Genomic DNA, 19,271 nt, shown 5'->3' on the forward strand with positions numbered 1-19,271 from the left:
ACACATTTGTCCTTCCGCAAGCGAAGACCATTTTGTCGCAAGACCTGAAATAATGTTCTGAGATTGGCTAAATGTTCTTCTTCCGTCTTTCCGGAGATCACAATATCGTCCAATTAGTTTGCTGCAGTAGGGACTGAGGCACAAACAGTATGCAGATATTGCTAAAACAATGCAGGGGTGGATGCACACCCGAATGGCAGTCGTTTGAATCGATACAAACCAAGATGCGTGTTAACCACCAAGACGCTCTGGGATTCGTCGTCCACTGGTATTTGCAGGTACGCATCTGCTAGGTCCAACTTCGAAAAATATGTGCCCGGGCACAGTTTGTCAAAAAGATCTTCCGGGCGGGGTAAAGGATAAGTTGTAATCACTAATTGTGGATTCACTGCAGCTTTGAAGTCCACACAAAGTCTCAGTTTTCCGGAAGGTTTTTGCAAAATTACTAAGGGTGATGCCCAGAGAGAAGCCTGTACACGTTCAATTACACCTTGTGATTCCAAATCGTGTAATGTTCTTGCGACCTCATCACGCAATGCGTGGGGAACATTGCGCGCTCTGAAAAATTTCGGTTGCGCGTTTACTTTCAGTTCCAAATGTGCTTCATAGTTCTTAGCGCAACCAAGGCCCGGTGCAAAAATGTCTGCAAACTCTTCACAGAGACGAGAAACACTTTGAACATGTCCTTTTTTATTACAGAAAAAGCAAATAGCCTGGCGTGACGGGCAATTCGCACGCGAATGTCTAGTAGCACACCGCAGGCATGACTTTAGCACTGCATTTGCTTGCTTGCGCGGCACACGTAGCGGAGAGCTTGGCGGCAGCTGCGTAGACGGGCACGAGGGCTGTTTACTGTTCCGTGCAGCTCGCCCGGCGGGCCGGTTAATGTGACACACAGCTGGCGAAGTTTCAAATGATTCCTGAGCAAAGTCAAGTGTGTCTTGCCTATCCAATATGTCCATCACTTGATGAAGGGAGGGACTGACTAGTTTCAAAATCTGTTCCCGTATACGAACATCAGAAACGTTCTGTGCAATTGCATCACGCACCATAGTGTCTGAATAAGGGAGTCCACATTCACACTCAAAAGCACAATCCCTAGTAAGGCCTTGCAATGTGGCAACCTACTCCCTATTAGTCTGACCGGCCGTACGTTTTGTACGAAAGAATGTATACCTTTTTACAACGACATTGACTGATTCTTTGAAATATGCATCTAATGCAGACAAAATTTCGTCGTAGGACAGAGTTGCTACGTCGCGTCGGGGAAACAATTTCACTATCACACGGTAGGTGGACACTCCTACACAAGAAAGCCAAAAAGGCTGCCACTCACTACCTTGAATTCTGTAGGCGGCGAGATGGAATCCAAATTGGCGTGACCACTCCGTCCAGCTTTCCAGTGCCGCATCAAAAGGACGAAAAGGTGGTGCAACTGCGTGTTGTGGCTGCGGTAGCGGTGGAGCGGCGGCTGCCGCATCGTTGTGCATTGTACGTTGACCCTGGACGAGCTGTCCAAGGGCATCCAATAAGGCCTGCGTCTGCTGATTCTGCAAGCGATAAAATTCGGACAGTACATCTGGAGATTGTGGCGAAGCCATGACACAAGTAATTTAAGCAAGTATAAAGAAGAAGACCGTTTTTTTTTAGACTCGTCGCCAAACTTGTTGTGACTTGGCAAGACAGCCAAGTCACTATGCGAGGATGCCAAAAGGCACGCGTTAAGCTCACGCAGACTGGCGTGAGGTCTGGAACAGTTAAGGGAATTTATAGTAGCAAATAAAGTACGTAGTTGATGTAATACTTAACTTTAATCCATAATTGGAGACATCGCTCTTGTTCATACATTAATAACAATCTCAATATAAACTGGTAATGGCGCCTTGCTAGGTCGTAGCAAATGACGTAGCTGAAGGCTATGCTAACAATCGTCTCGGCAAATGAGAGCGTATTTGTCAGTCAACCCTTCCTAGTAAAGTCGGCTGTACTGGGACGAGTGCTAGGACGTCTCTCTAGGCCTGCCGTGTGGCGGCGCTCGGTCTGCAATCACTGACAGTGGCGACACGCGGGTCCGACGTATACTAACGGACCGCGGCCGATTTAAAGGCTACCACCTAGCAAGTGTGGTGTCTGGCGGTGACACCACACATTCCACATCCTTTGCCGTCCAACGTTCTATGCAATAGCTTTCACACATATAATTCTTCACCTGCAGTTACAAGGAGCTCCTCACACAACCACCATCATCATCAATCGGAAAAGCACACATTATTAACATCAAGTCATTGTTTCCAATCATCGCTTTTATCGCAAGAACACGTCTGTAGTAAACTGTTCCATCACTGCCAATGAGTCAATCGATTTCTATACAACTTCTCACAGTGTAAAGATATAAATCATGGCTGAAAATGAAATGGGCTCTTTAAACACCACAATAATTCCTTTATGCGAGGAGTCTAGTTTTTACTTTTATACTTTTTACTTTGCCTTTTTCCAAATGCCGTATTATCTACTTGTCCCATTTAGCCAAATTCATAAGAGCAGATATAGTGGATCAATTGGCGGGTCTATGTGATGCTGACTGCTTGACCATGTTACTGTTGTAGTCTTCTGTTCAAAGATTTGTTTGCTACAAATCTCAATGTTAGTGTATCCTGTGTAGTTCTCCACATCTCTGCATAACTACTGTAGCCTACATCTCCTTCAACCAGCTTACTACAGACAAGCCTTGTTTGTCCTTTACAGTTTTAACCCTGCACACTTTCCTCCATTACCAATTTCGCGCTATTCCTTGACGCCTCAATGTGTGCTGATCTCTTCTCTTAGTCCAGGTGTGCCATAAATTTCTTTCCTACCCAATTCGATTCAGTACCTCTTCATTAGTTATTCGATCTACCTATCTAATTTACACCGTTCTTCCGCAGAACCGCGTTTCAACAGCTCCTATTCTCCGCTTGTCTGTGCGAAATTCTGCCCATGTTTCACTTCTGCCTCCGACAGAACTTCAATGTCACTGATAATCTTGAACTGCAACTCCCTTTCCAGATTTTCGCTCAGCGTACGCTCCTTTATCCTTTACTATCTTCCCTTCAAGTCCTTCGATTCTTATGACTGCCGTCTGCCCCAATGTTTGGGCGCGGGGAGGGGGGAGGGGGGAAGAGGGGTAAAATACAATCATGCTGCATTTAGACCGCAGTCTAGTCGCACTGAATACAACTTGGTTTCATGTTTCATATTTCTCAACAGCACAGATCAAAAACAAACAAATTTTCAGTATTATCTAATTACTTTTGGCACACTGAAGATGTGATGTAGTTTTCATCTGGCCAGACTGTCGGCATACAGACAGACGCAGACAATTTCACAAATTTGTACACTCAGGTTGGCACATAACAGTGACTTATTCACTTTCTTAATCAAAAAAAGCCTTTCACACACATATTCATACTTTGATCGAAATACGTATGTTATCACGTTTACAACCCATTTCCTTTCCCGAGGAAAACAATGCAGACGTCCTGAACAGTTTTAACGTAAGAGAATTTGACTTTTAAAGGGGAACGACACTGCAGACGCACAGGTGTACTTTCAACTGAAATGGCAAACGGTCTCGTGAACAGCTCGAAAACAAATGTAAGACTAGCAGTGATCTCAAAACCTTTAGTAGTCTGCTGGTATTTCCCCGACAGTCCCTATATTTACCACATTCATTAGGATACTGAGAAAACCACACAAAAATAATGATTTACAGCTTTTTCTAGCTTTTAACCTCAATTCTCCTCTCGCTGCCTCCGTTGTAACCCACAGATGTAAAGGGGGCATGTCCAGCATGGTCTCCACCTAAGCATTGGGTGTGTTGCTAACATTGCCCATTATGGCAGGCCGATCTCTACACCTTGTCGAGCTCCTTAGCAGCTACCTTGTATTCTGCTTCATTCCATCATACTGTAGCCCCATAAGTTGTTGGATTGATGTACATCCAGTATATATTCTTTATATGAGGGGTCCATGATTGTTTCACATCCAGAGTTATCCCTAGATACTTCACTATAAGCCACGCCTACCCCTCCCCCCCCCCCCCCCACCCCGACTTGTTCATCCTTGGATGGATAAATGTCGATGGTTGGATCTGTGTTCCGAGTCTGTCGGTTCGACCAGCAGACCTCTGCCTGCTACCATCGACCACTACCTGCCATCCCACAGTGCAGCCAGGTAGAGTACACCAAACTGTCGCTGTTGCCCACACACAAACGAGTCAGCAAGGAGATTGGCAGACCCGTCGCGCTTTGAATGTGCGCCTTTATTCACCTTCCTGTGGGTAGTCAGTTCTACCTGTGCACTCACGAACTGTGTTTCATTTGCTGTTGTCGGCAAGAATGTTCAGACTGTAAAATCTTTATATATGAAGACGGTATCTGTTCTTTCGGACATGCCCGAAAGAACAGATAACATCGGTGATCGTGCAGCTCGTTAGAATGAAATTACAATGAAATGAATACCCTTAGTTGCATATACGCGTTGATATAAGTCAACGGGGACAGTTGGAAATGTGTGCCCTGACCGGGATTCGAACCTGGGATCTCCTGCTTATATGGCAGACACTCTATCCGTCTGAGCCATCGAGGACACAGAGGATAGGACATTTTCAACTGTCCCCATTGACTTATATCAACGTCTGTATGCAGCTAAGGGTATTTATTTCATTGTAATTTCATGTAAAATGTTCATCTTCACCCAGCTGGAGTGTTGCAGGGTGGGTCGTGAGCCCATCCACATGGGCGGCCCACCACACAAGAAGCTGAAAAGTATTCTTTGTTAATTGCAGCTTGCAGTTTGTAGAATTTCTTATCATTTTCGAGTCTCCTAATTTTGATGCTGCTTTTTTCTGCGAAAGTTAGCTCTGAATTTTGTAAACTGATACATAGAAAAATATAAAGGCTTCTACTGAAATGGTTTATGGCGGAGAGTAGGGGAAGAGTGAGGGTCATGACTGAAGTCATCGTTGATGTAGAGACGTGATACGAGGGTCGTTCAATACGTAATGTCCCACATTTTATCTCGGAACATATTTATTGTTAAGCGTCAGAATTTGGTGATAATATACACGTCTTGTCCATGTCCTATTTTTCTACGTAGTCTTCATCACGTTCTATCGCCTTACGCCAATGTTGCGGAAGAGCATGTATTTCCTACTGTTAAAAGCTCTTCTCCTGCAGGCGTAGGCTTGTTTTCACTGTGTGACTGACACTGTCGTCATCTCCAAAGTGTGTTCCCCATAGAGAATCTTTAAGCGGCCCGAAGAGATGGAAGTCCGAGGGTGCCAGGTCGGGACTATAGGGTGGATGAGGCAATGATGTCCAATGCAGTTTGCCGATGTGTTCCATGGTTCTCAGACTTGTTTGTGGGCGTGCATTATCGTGTTGGAGCTGGAATCTTGTTCGATCGAACACGTCGGAGAAAAGTCTTTACATATGCCTCTGAATTGATGCTTGACCCTCTTGGCATTACATCCGCGAGAATGACACCATCACAATCCCAGAAGACTATCACCATGACTTTTCTGGCAGAGCGAGTTGTCTTGGATATCTTCTTTTGTGGTGAATGACGATGATGCCACTCCATGGACTGCCTTTTTGTTTCTGGCGCAAAGTGGTGCACCCACCTTTCATCCCCCATAAAGATCCGTGACAGGAAGGCCTCTCCATTGGTCTCAAAACGCTCCAACAATTCGGATGAAATGGCCTTTCTTTGAAACTTGTGGTGCGCTATGAGCATTCGTGGAACCCATCGTGAGCATCTCTTTGAATATCCGAGAGCCTCGATCATTGCAGACGCACTTCCATTGCTGACCGATAACTGTAGAGTCAATTGTTGAGTTGCGATACGCCGGTCGGCACGAGTAATGGCATCCGCACGATTCAGCATGTCTGGAACAGTAGCGGTGACAGGATCTCCCGAGCGTGGCTAATCATGGAGCTCTGTTTCTGCATTTCCTGGGACTGTAACTTTCTTTACCCATTGTCCAACTCTACTCCCATCAACTGCAGCATCGCCATACACTGCACACAAATGTTTATGGATGTTCACCACCGTTTCTTTTCCTCCGCACAAGAATTCAATAACAGCACGATGCTTGTAACGTGAGTCGTATGTACATCTACATCTACATCTACATGGTTACTCTGCAATTCACACTTAAGTGCCTGGCAGAGGCACCATTTTCGTACTTCTTCTCTACCATAACACTCTCGAATGGCGCGTAGGAAAAAGGGACACCTAAATCTTTCCGTTCGAGCTTTGATTTCTCTTATTTTATTATGATGATCATTTCTCCCTACGTAGGTGCGCGATAACACGAAACGAGCTGCCCTTCTTTGCACTTTTTCGATGTCCTCCGTCAATCCTACCTGGTAAGGATCCCACACAGCTCAGCAATATTCCAGCAGAGGACGGACAAGTGTAATGTAGGCTGTCGCTTTAGTGGGTTTGCCGCATCGACAAGCTAACAAAGCGCGGTCTTTGTTTCGCCTCGCCCACAATATCATCTATGTGGTCTTTCCAATTTAAGTTGCTCCTAATTGTAATTCCTAGGTATTTAGTCGAATTGACAGCCCTTATATTTGTGCGATTTATCGTATACTCAAAATTTATCGGATTTCCTTTAGCACCCATGTGGATGACATCGCACTTTTCTTTGATTAGTGCCAATTGCCACATTTTGCACCATACAGAAATTCTCTCGAGATCGTTTTGTAAATGGAATTGATGATTTTACTAGACGGTAAATTACAGCGTCATCTGCAAAGAATCTAAGGGGGCTGCTCAGATTATCGCCTAGATCATTTGTGTTAATCAGGAACAGCAGAGGACCTATGACACTACCTTGTGGAATATCACTTCCGTTCTACTCGATGATTTACCGTCTATCACTGCGAACTGTGACCTCTCTGAGAGGAAATCACGAATCCAGTCACACAACTGAGACGATACTCCATATGCACGCAATTTGATTAACAGTCGCTTGTGAGGAATGGTATCAAAAGCCTTCTGGAACTGCGTTTTTGACGGTGTACTACGGCTCTGCCACCAGCCACAACGGCTCGAAACTTCACCGGCGCACAGAACAAAAACCAAATGTGAAGTACCGACAAGGACGTTTGTCTATGTATATTAATGGCTTTTTTTTTTAAAAATGTGAGACATTACTCGTTGAACGGCCTTTGTATCTCTAATAAACCTTATTTGTGACGTAGCAGGAAAGTAGCTGTAGCGGCAGAGTTCAGGTGTGTGGGGTGTGTGGCAGGCGTGGGCTTCTGCGCGGTGCTGGTGGCGTTCTACGTGTCGTTCTACTACAACGTCATCATCGGCTGGGCGCTGTACTTCCTGGTGGCGAGTGCGGCGCCCGAGCTGCCGTGGCTGCACTGCAACAACTCGTGGAACACCGAGTGGTGCTGGGACTCCAGCGCGGGGTCGCGCGCCCAGGTGGCCGCCTCCGCCGCCGCCGCCGCCGCAGCCGCCGCCGCCAACTCGTCCGCCCCCGCCGCCGCCGCCAACGCCTCCACCGCCGCCTCCGCAGCCGCCGCGGCCGCCGTCGCCAGGCTGCCGCATTCGCCAGCCTCCGAATACTTCCAGTGAGTAGTCTCCTAGCCTACCGTACACTAGTCTTGATGACAGTTTCGGATTTTTTTAATGTCCTCCATTTCCAACTTAAGATAGCAGGGTGGGTTGTTTTAGAATTTCGTTTTCTTTTCAGCCAAATATCCTAGCAGACTGGGAGGGACAGAGGGAACCCAACTGCAAATATGTACAGGGTGGCGCACGAAATGTGTTATCATTTTGTTTTTGAATATAAACTTTATTGTCAATACAATCTGAAAGGAACATATACTACAATGAAGAGCCGTCCATGGAGATTTGTTCTAACTCAGCACATGCTCAATATTTCGTTTCCTAACTTCCTTCAAACGAACACTGAAGTTAGTGATTACCCTACGGCACATGTCTTCCGTAATTTCACTGCAAGCTTGAAGAATAAGTCTTCTGAGCTCCATTAAATCACTTGGACGTTTCGGGAAATTTTTTTTCCTTTAGGTACCCCCAAAGAAAAAAGTCACATGGATTGGGGTCTGGACTATTAGGGTGCCAATTTGTCCTTCACTGAAGCGACCTGGAAACCATGTCGAAATGCCCGTGTAAAAACTCCAACACAGTGTTTGCAGTATGTGACCTTGCTCCATCTTGCATGAACCACTGCGTGTTGAAGGGCCAGGCAGTAGCAAGAAGCTGTGGAATGAAGCTATTGCGGAGCATGCTCAAATAACGCTCGCTGTTCACAGTTTCTTCAAAGAAAAAGGGTCCAATAAGTCCGTGACTGGAAATTGCTGCCCACGCTGTAATCCTCGGAGCATAATGTTGTCGTTCACGAAGCACTTGTGGGTTTTCAGTTGCCCAAAAGCGTGCATTTTGTTTGTTAACAACACCGTCTAAATGAAAATGCGCCTCGTCTGAAAACCAAACATCGTTGAGAGTTTCTTCCCTATCCTGCGCCCACTGAGCAAACAGTAGTCTCTGCTGCTTCTGTTCTTCAGTGAGCTTCTGTGCACAGGTCATGTTGTATGGGTACATATGGAGGTCAGTTTTTACGTTTGCGCTGAACGGAGCGTCTGGATATTCCCAGTTGCACTGGCTGCCTTTCTACACGATTTCCCGAGACTTCTCTGTACAGCAAGTCGTACCGCTTCAATATTCTCCGGCGAACAAACAGGCTTAGGCCGAGGTCGCTTCGCTTCCAATATTGTTCCTTCCTGTACAATTTTATCGTACAACCTGTGGATGGTCTTCTTGCAAGGGATCCATCGTGTGTTAAACTGTTGTCGAAAACGCTTCTGAGTCACAACAAGGGTTTTTGTTTCATGAAAAGTAGCACAACTGCCGATCGTTGCTGTGTCGTCAGTCTTCCATTGTCAGCCATTGCTGCTTACTAGTCTCCTAGTGGCAGTATCGTGAATTACACGTCATTTCGTAACTCATTTGTTTTTCCAAGCTCTGCTGGTACTGTTGTAGAGATCCCAGCGGGATATCCAATGTGCGTCTTAAATTGTGAAATAAACAATTGGTAACACATTTCGTGCGCCACCCTGTATATCGAAAGGGAGTGCCTAATATGAAATTCCAACATCGAAAAGGTATCCAAAACAAAGAATTTTACAATCTCTCGACATACCAGAGGATCCCCTTGATGAGAATGCAAGCAACATAACTTCTTTAAAAATAAGTGTAAATTAAACTGCTTCAGAAATCAAGCTTGTACACAACTTGTGTAAAAATATAACACAAATAAAATTCCACTGACATCCAGTCTACTACCCAGAGCAATTTACAATGAGGTGATAAAAGTCATGGGATAACTCCTAACATCGTGTCGGACCTCCTTTTGCCCATTATAGTGCAGCATCTCGATGTGGCAGGGACTCAGCAATTCACTGCAAATCCCCTATAGAACTACTCAGCCATGTTGCGTAAAAATGGTTCCAATGGCTCTGAGTACAATGGGACTTAACATCTGAGGTCATCAGTCCCCTAGACTTAGAACTACTTAAACCTAACTAACCTAAGGACATCACACACATCCATGCCCGAGGCAGGGTTCGAACCTGCGACCGTAGCAGCAGCGCGGTTCCGGACGGAAGCGCCTAGAACATCTCGGCCACAACGGCCGGCTCAGCCATGTTTCCTCTACATTCATTCATGATTTCAAAAGTGTTGTCGATGCAGGATTTTGTACACAAACTGACCTCTAGATTATGTCTGATAAATGTTTAATGGATTTATGTAGCGGCCAAATCATTCGACTGAGATGTCCACAATGTTCTTCAAACTACTCGTGTACAGTTGTGCCCCTGGTGACATGTGCATTGTCATCCGTGAAAATTCTATCGTTTTTTGGCAACATGAAGTCCACGAATAGCTGCAAATAGTCTCCAAGTAGCAGAACATAACCATTCCCAGTCAATGATCCGTTCAGTTGGACCAGAGGATCCAGTCCATTCGATGTAAAAACAGGCCACACCATTATGGAACCAGCACCAGTTGGTAAGTTCCTGGTTGATAACTTGGGTCTATGGCTTCGTGGGGTCTGCGCCACACTCAACTGATATCAACTGATATCGGGGCTTATCTGACCAGGCTACAGTTTTACAGTCATTTAGGGTCCAACTTATATGGTCATGAGATCAGTACAGGTGCTGTAGGCGATGTCACGCTGTTAGCAGAGGCACTCCACATCTAACGTCTGCCGCCATAGCCCATTAACGTCATAGTTCGCCATACTGTCCTAATGGATACATTCGTCGTACGTCGGACATTGATTTCTGCATTTATTTCACACAGTGTTGCTAGTCGGTTAGCACTGACGACTCTATCCAAACACAGCTGTTCTCGATAGTTAAGTGAAGGCCGTCGATCACTGTATTGTCTGTGATGAGAGATAATGTCTGGAATTTGCCGTTCTCGCCGACCTCTTGACACTGTCGATCTCGGATTATTGAATTCCCTAACGATTTCCGAAATCGAATCACCTATGCGTCTGGCTCCAACTACCATTCCTTGTTCAAAATCTGTTAATTCTAGTCGTGTGGCCGTAATCTCGTCGGAAACCTTTTCACACGAATCACCTGAGTACAAATTACAACTCTGTCAATGCACTGCTCTTTTCTGCTTCATGTCACCATTTGTGTGTGTGCATATCGCTATTCCATGACTTTCGTCACCTCAATGTATGTTTCACTTCGTTTTAAGGAAGCTATTGAAAAATAACATTGCTTAGTATTTAAAGTTAGAGTAAATGTAGAATAAGTTGGTTATTAATAAATATTGGCTAAATAGAAATAACGATTAAAAAACGTGCAGACATACTAGTAGGAATGCAACAGTGACGTTGCACAAAATTTGATCTTGGAATGTGTGATTGCCTACACGTAGGGCGGAATAGGACAAATGCACGTCATTATGCCCTTTCCCTCTCCTACGCCGCCCTTTCGTAAGCCACTGGCTGCCGTCATCTCCCCCTCCCCACTCCCTTGCCCCCTCACATCCGCCTGCCCGCAGCCTACCTTCTCCTCCCTCCCCCCTTCCTGAGCCCCACTCTTTTCTTGGAAATAGGCCAATTAGAAGGCTTCCGAGCCAATTACACGACATGTATTTAGCTCTCCCAATCACAATCAACTCTTTCATTGTCATCAACTGTCCAATGACATTTGTCAACCCCTGTTTAAATCACGCCCCTTCCCACTCTTCTATATTAATCTTTGAAAATAGGTCATTCCAGGTGCTTTCCATGGGACGAGTCATGACATCATTCCGACCCAGTGGTGATAGTAACTGCATAATCTCTGCATTGAGGCAGATCTATTTGCGCCATCTCACATGGTGTGTTCTGCAGTGCTGGTGGCTAAAACAGCGGAACATTCTAATATGATCATTTTCGATAGGATGTTATTAGCTTACTTTGTGAGATTTATGTTTGCGATGTAACTACTGCATGCAGAATGTGCCTTAACAAATATTTGTTGTTCTTGTAGGTGTCACCAATAAATTGTACCTTAATGCTCTGGTTGGTTGTATTTCGCATTTTAACATTTTGCGAGAAAAAAAATTGAAGTTACAGGCATTTCTAGATTTACATCAATAATCTGAGTCTTGTTTGTTAATAGTGATGATAAATTATAAAAGGAGTCTTAGATACTTGTGGGCAAAATGTAAAACAGTTCGTTTATTTACTATTACCTACAGTATTGCACAATTAAGTCACCATATTTCAAGTAAAACGAGCTTAATTTTAAAACTTTGAGCTTAATTTTGTTGACAGTGCTACCTGTGAGATGAGGCAGCATTTGTTATTGCAAATAATGTCAAAGTAACAGCAGGTCCGAAAATCTAACTTTAATCACCTAGCGTTTTTTAGAAGCTTTTCGGTGGTAGTTCACTAGGCCAATCACCACTTCAGGAGAGGAGGCGACAGTGCATCATGTTCCACACTGGAAAACAGTATAGCTGGTTTTACTGTCTGGCTAATGTAGCTACGCATTAGTTTCAGCTTTAGGCCTGGTTCCAGTGGTGGTACGAACATCGAACTTCAGTGGCTTGAAGTTTTCTAGAAGTTTTTCAGTAATGGTTCACTACAACAACCATGCCGCCCGGCCTAACGCGCTGCTACCCAATCGGGAATGCGTGCCGGTCCCTGGCACGAATTCGCCTGGCGGATTTATGTCGAGGTCTGGTGTGCTGGCCAGCCTGTGGATGGTTTTTAAGGCGTTTTCCTTCTGCCTCCGCGAATGCGGGCTAGTTCCCCTCATTCCGTCTCAGTTACGTCGGCGATTGCTGCGCGATCACTGTCTCCACTTGCGTGTACACCATAATTACTCTACAACTCAAATATTTGAGGTTACACTCGTCTGGTATGAGAAGTTCCCGGGGTGGGTGGGGGGGGGGGGGGGGGGCACTGGGGGCCGAACCGCACAATAACCCTGGGTTCGGTGTGGGGCGGCGAGGGGTGGGTGGACTGCTGTGGCCTGTTTTGTGGGGTTGTGAACCACTGAGTGCTACGGCGGGACGAAGCCTCTCCGTCGTTTCTAGGTCCCCAGTTTAACACACACACACACACACACACACATACACACACACACACACACACACACACACACATACACCATCATTTTAGGTGAGAAGATATTAAAACATCTCGGTATACAACAGAAAAACTGTTGTTTCCTGGAAAATACGGGTTGTTATTTCCCTTTAATATTCTCGATTTTGAGGGGTCTAAATGATGAAACACAATACTGTGAGCAGTTTGAGAGGATATTATTGGCTTATTTTGCTCGATTTTTCTAAGTTTAAATATTGCACGCAGTTTTCGGTTAAACGTATGTGCATCGACCTTGCGGGGATAGCAAACCGATGCTAGCATAATGCTCTAGGTCGCTTCTTTCGTATTTTAATGATTTGTGAGAAATAAATACAAAACTACAGTAGAGGACTGAGATCCAACTGTTGAGTTACCAGAATAATACAAACGCAAAAATCAGATAACATTTTACAGTGTTTCAACACAAGCAACCCTCTGTTACACATAGGAAGATGGACCATTCGAAATCACAATAATTTCCAAGGAAGGCTGGTGGGTATGATATTTTAAACCACAAACGCGATGATACCATAGCCAAAGAGCTTAATAGGACACATATGGTAGATTAATTCTAAGAATAGAGACCGAATTGACTTCAGGCTTTTAGAAGAATGGTATGGTTCAGACAGCCACAACAAATTCTAAACACGTACCCAGAGAAATGAGATCAGTGGATCGCCCGTATAGAACACAGCATATTGGAAACTTATAATTTCGTAAATACATGAGGGCTAAACGCAACAGTTGATTTTTATCGATACAGCATTGAAAATTAACACATTCTGGAGCTGTCAAACACTTTTAACCAACCTTAGTCGACCATTCAAGAACATTTACTGAGTGTCAAAAAATTTCAAAATATGGATATGTCAAAAATACCATCTCTATTTTTAACGATCGGCCATTGAACATTTGCACACTAGATGGCTGAAGTTTGTGGCTAACAAGGGTGATTACCGTATTGGTTAAAAATAAAATGTCGTTAACAGTTTATCTGGCTCAATTTGCTGTTAGAAAGTGCATTATTTTCCGGTCCCCTTAATATATCTAGGTTTGTTCATTCAGCAACAGAAAGAATTATCCCACCGGTTCCAAATCGCGTCATAGCAGTAAGATGAATGAATCATAAACAAGGCAGAACTTGCTTGGCACCGAGATTGTCTAATCTCATTCCTACTTAACACATCTCGAATTTAGTCGACAGGCTCATGAACGCATTAACTCCTGCTCTTATCATTCTTCATGAGTTACCCACAGGTCTAATGTGGTCACAGATCAACAAAGGTTAGTATAATTTTATAAACCTTGTAGACTCTCTGGCATGTTCTAATCAGAACTCTGGGTTTTGTTACATGTAAGCAGAATGTGCCTCTAACTCAGGTGTTCGTAAAAGACCAAACGAATATCACCTGTATGCACTGATGAAATAGTATCACGTTGCAGCGCTGCAGCTTCTGGAGCCTGGTAACTGCTGATGTCGTGAAGCTGTGGTGATCTTACTAGAATACAGATAAAATTTGGATTGCTCTTACACTGATCAAAAGTATCTTTACACTTATTAGTGCATATTACTGTGGGTTATGTCCAAGCTTCGGCTGTATGATGGCTTGAACTCTGTCAGGGACACTTTCAATGAGGTGCCTGAGTGCCTACGGAGGAATGGCAGCCCTTCAGTTGTGTGGATCATGAAACTCGCTCAGAAAAACTTAAGTTTTGTGGAATTGGTGGGTTGACACGCAACTGGTTTGAATTATACTTGTCAAAAAGAATGCAAAAGGCTGTGCTGAAAAACTCAGACAATGTCAGAAAGGCAGAAAATTTTAGTGACCAAGGTAAAAATCGCAGAGGGAGTCCCACAGGGTTCAATTTTGGATCCACAGCTATTCCTTATAAATGTGAATGGTGACTCAAATGGTTCAAATGGCTCTGAGCACTATGGGACTTAACATCTCAGGTCATCAGTCCCCTATAACATAGAACTACTTAAACCTAACTAACCTAAGGACATCACAGACATCCATGCCCGAGGCAGGATTCGAACCTGCGACCATAGCGGTCGCGCGGTTCCAGACTGAAGCGCCGAGAACCGCTCGGCCACCAGAGGCCGGCAAATGTGAATGATATTCTACACAACATTCGACAGGCAAATTATGTACTTTTTACAGACGACACTAGTGTTATAATAAAGCCCATCAGGGAGAAAGGAACAGGATAGTTGGTAAATGATACTTCGTGAAGAATTATCAAGTGGTTCTCTGGAAATGGGCTCTTCCTAAATTTTGAAAGAACACACTACTTTCAATTTTTTACAACAAATAGAGTCATACCATCAACTGATGTAGCACATCAGCACGACTCAGCAAGTAGGGTAGAATGCATACAATTTTTGGGTGTGCATTTTCATGAAAACTTGAAATGGTAGAAGCGTACTACTGACCTTCTCAAATAATTAAGTTCAGCTACGTTTGCCCTTCGTATAATTGCTAATCTTGGAAACAAACGTATCAACCTCCTAGATATATATACTACATATTTCCATTCAATAATGACGTGCAGAATAATTTCCGGGGCAAGTCATCACTTAGAAAGAAAATATTGATTGCGCAAAAACGAGCAGTAAGAATAATACGTCGTGTTCACCCACGGACTTCATGTGGGTACCTCTTCTTGGAGCTAGGCATTTTGACTGCGCCACCACAATACATATTCGCGCTAATGAAAATCGTCGTAAATAATCCATCACAATTTGAGAAGAACAGTGATGTACATACCTACAACACTGGAGGGAATATGACCCTTATTACCCATTGTTAAAGCTGTCAGTGGCTCAGAGAGGAGACAATACGCAGCAGCAAAAATTTTTGATATTTTTCCCAATAACATACAATGTCTGACAGGAATCGAAGCAAGGGTTAAATCTAATTTAAAGTCGTTTCTCCTGGATAATTGCTTTTATTTCATTGACGAATTTCTATATGCACTATGTGATCAAAAGTATCCGGACACCTGGTGCCCTTCATCGGTAATGCTGGAATTCAATATCGTGTTGGCCGACCCTTAGCCTTGATGACAAGTTCCACTCGCGCAGGCATACGTTCAGTCAGTGGCTGGAGGGTTTCTTGAGGAATGGCAGCCCATTCTTCACGGAGTGCTGCACCGAGGAGAGGTATCGATATCAGTCGGTGAGGTCTCGCACGAAGTCTGCGTTCCAAAACATGCCAAAAGGTGTTCTACAGAATTCAGGTCAGGAATCTGTCCAGGCCAGTCCATTACAGGGATGTTATTGTCATGTAACCACTCCGCGACGGGCCGTGCATTATGAACAGGTGCTCGATGGTGTTTAAAGATGCAGTCCCCATCCCCAAATTGCTCTTCAACTGTGGGAAGCAAGAAGGTGCTTAAAACATTAATGTACGTCTGTGCTGTTATAGTGGCACGCAAAACAACAAGGGGTGCAAGCCCCTTCCATGAAAAACGCGACCACACCGTAACACCATCGCCTTCGAATTTTACTGTTGGCACTACACACGCTGGCAGATGACGTTCACCAGGCATTCGCCACACCCGCACCCTGCTATCGGGTCGCTACATTGTGTACCGTGATTCATCACTCCACACAACCTTTTTCCATTGTTCAGTCGTCCGGTGTTCACATTCCTTACACCAAGCGAGGCGTCGTTTGGCATTTACCAGCGTGATGTGTGGTTTATGAGCACCCGCTCGACCATGAAATTCAAGTTTTCTCACTTCCCACCTAACTGTCATAGTACTTGCAGTGGATATTGATGCAGTTTGGGATTCCTGTGTGATGGTCTGGATAGATGTTTGCCTTTTACACGTTACGACCCTCTTCAACTGTCAGCGGTCTCTGTCAGTCAACAGACGAGATCGGCCTGTACGCTTTTGTGCCGAACATGTCCATTCACGTTTCCACTTCAATATCACAGTGGAAACAGTGGACCTAGGGATGTTTAGGAGTGTGGAAATCTCGCCTACAGACGTATGACGTTCGAAGTCCGTGAGTTCCGCGGAGCGCCCCATTCTGCTCTCTCACGAGGTCTAATGACTACTGAGGTCGCTGATATGGAGTACCTGGCAATAGGTGGCAGCACAATGCACCTAATATGAAAAACGTTTGTTTTTGGGGGTGTCCGGATACTTTTGATCACATAGTGTATCCTGTAAACTGACTCGTGCCACATCTGTTCGACAAAAGAATCGTTCACATGACATATGGAACGTATAATTGACTAACGAAAAGTAGCTGAACAGCTGAAAACTGAGAAGCTAGTGATGTTGGACGCTGGAGTCTGAAGCGAAGTTGACGTTCTGAATTATTGGAAATGTACTCCTAGGTTCAGGTCGGGACTCTGACCAGGAATATTACTGTCCACAAACCATTGCCTCACAGTTACTTCTTTATGACAGGGTTCATCGTTTTTGAACTGTCATAGTGATGGTACTGATCCCCCATGGTTCACAATACGGGTCAGACCGTTCTCGCAGAAGCAACGAGAAAAGCATGCCAAATTTAAAAGAACGCAAAATCCCCAAGACTGGAAAAGTTTTGCAGAAGTTCTAAATATGGTGCGTACTTCAATGCGAGATGCTTTTAATAATTTCCACAAAGAAATTCTGTCTCGAAATCTGGCAGAAAGCCCAAAGAGATTCTGGTCATACATAAAGCACACCAGTGACAAGACGCAATCAGTACCTTCACTGCGCGATGACAACGGTGAAGTCACTGATGACAGTGCCACTAAAGCAGAGTTATTAAACACGGTTTTGGGCCGGCCGAAGCGGCCGCGCGGTTCTGGCGCTGCAGTCTGGAACCGCGAGACCGCTACGGTCGCAGGTTCGAATCCTGCCTCGGGCATGGATGTGTGTGATGTCCTTAGGTTAGTTAGGTTTAACTAGTTCTAAGTTCTAGGGGACTAATGACCTCAGCAGTTGAGTCCCATAGTGCTCAGAGCCATTTGAACCACAGTTTTGCGAAACTCCTTCACGAAAGAAGACGAAGTAAATATTCCTGAATTCCAATCAAGAACAACTGCCAAGATGAGAAACATAGAAGTAGATATCCTCGGTGTAACAAAGCAGCTTAAATCACTTAATAAAGGCAAGGCCTCCGGTCCAGATTGTATACCAGTCAGATTCCTCTCAAAGTATGCTGATAAAATAGCTCCACATCTAACAGTTATATACAACCGCTCGCTCACAGAAAGATACGTACCTAAAGACTGGAAAATTGCTCAAGTTTCACCAATACCCAAAAAGGGAAGTAGGAGTTTTCCGCTGAATTACAGACCTATATCACTAACGTCGATTTGCAGTAGGGTTTTAGAACATATACTGTATTCGAACATTATGAAGCACCTCGAAGGAACGATTTATTGACATATAGTCAGCACGGATTCAGAAAATATCTTTCTTGTGAAACACAATTAGCTCTTTATACTCATGAAGTAATAAGTGCTATCGACAGGGGATGTCAAATTGATTCCATATTTTTAGATTTCCAGAAGGCTTTCGACACCGTTCCTCACAAGCGTCTTCTAATCAAACTGCGTGCCTCAGTTGTCCGACTGGATTCGGAATTTCCTGTAAGAAAGGTCACAGTTCGTAGTAATAGACTGAAAGTCATCGAATAAAACAGAAGCAGTATCCGGCGTTCCCCAAGGAAGTGTTATAGGCCCTCTATTGTTCCTGATCTACTCGTATATTAACGACATAGGAGACAATCTGAGGAGCCGTCTTAGATTGTTTGCATATGATGCTGTCATTAAACGTCTTGTAAAGTCATCAGATGGTCAAAATGACTTGCAAAATGATTTAGATATCCGTATGGTGTGAAAAGTGACAATTGACCCTGAATAAAGAAAAGTGCGAAGTTATTCACATGAGTACTAAAAGAAATCAGCTAAATTTCGATTACGCGATAAGTCACACAAATCTGAAGGCTTTAAATTCAACTAAATACTTAGGGATTACAATTACAAACAACCTAAATTGGGACGATCACATAGCCGCGCGGGATTAGCCGAGCGGTCTCGGGCGCTGCAGTCATGGACTGTGCGGCTGGTCCCGGCGGAGGTTCGAGTCCTCCCTCGGGCATGGGTGTGTGTGTTTGTCCTTAGGATAATTTAGGTGAAGTAATGTGTAAGCTTAGGGACTGATGACCTTAGCAGTTAAGTCCCATAAGATTTCACATACATTTGAACATTTTTTTTTGTTTTTTGTTTTTGTTTTTGAATGATCACATAGATAATATTGTGGGTAGAGTAAACCAAAGACTGTGATTCATTGGCAGAACACTTAGAAGGTGCAACAGATCTACCAAAGAGACTGCTTACTCCACCCTTGTCCGCCCTATTCTGGTGTACTGCTCTGCGGTGTGCGATCCGCATAAGGTGGGACTGACGGATGTCATCGAAAAAGTACAAAGAAGGGCAGCTCGTTTTGTATTATCGCAAAATAGGAGAGACAGTGTCACAGACATGATACGTGAATTGGAGTGGCAATCATTAAAACAAAGGCGTTTTTCGTTGCGACGAGATCTTCTCATAAAATTTCAATCACCAGTTTT

At 44.3% G+C, this 19,271-nt stretch overlaps 1 protein-coding gene across 1 annotated transcript in view; it reads left to right on the forward strand.

The window, feature by feature from the left end:
* Nucleotides 1-19,271, forward strand: part of LOC124802742 (sodium-dependent noradrenaline transporter-like) — a 423,112-nt gene that overhangs the window by 219,505 nt on the left and 184,336 nt on the right. Inside the window, exon 3 of the mRNA XM_047263726.1 lies at nucleotides 7,304-7,631. Coding sequence (XP_047119682.1) covers nucleotides 7,304-7,631 — 328 coding nt within the window. The remainder of the gene's footprint in view (nucleotides 1-7,303; nucleotides 7,632-19,271) is intronic.

This window comes from Schistocerca piceifrons, chromosome 6 (assembly GCF_021461385.2).
Source record: "Schistocerca piceifrons isolate TAMUIC-IGC-003096 chromosome 6, iqSchPice1.1, whole genome shotgun sequence".
Classification (NCBI taxonomy): Eukaryota; Metazoa; Arthropoda; class Insecta; order Orthoptera; family Acrididae; genus Schistocerca; species Schistocerca piceifrons.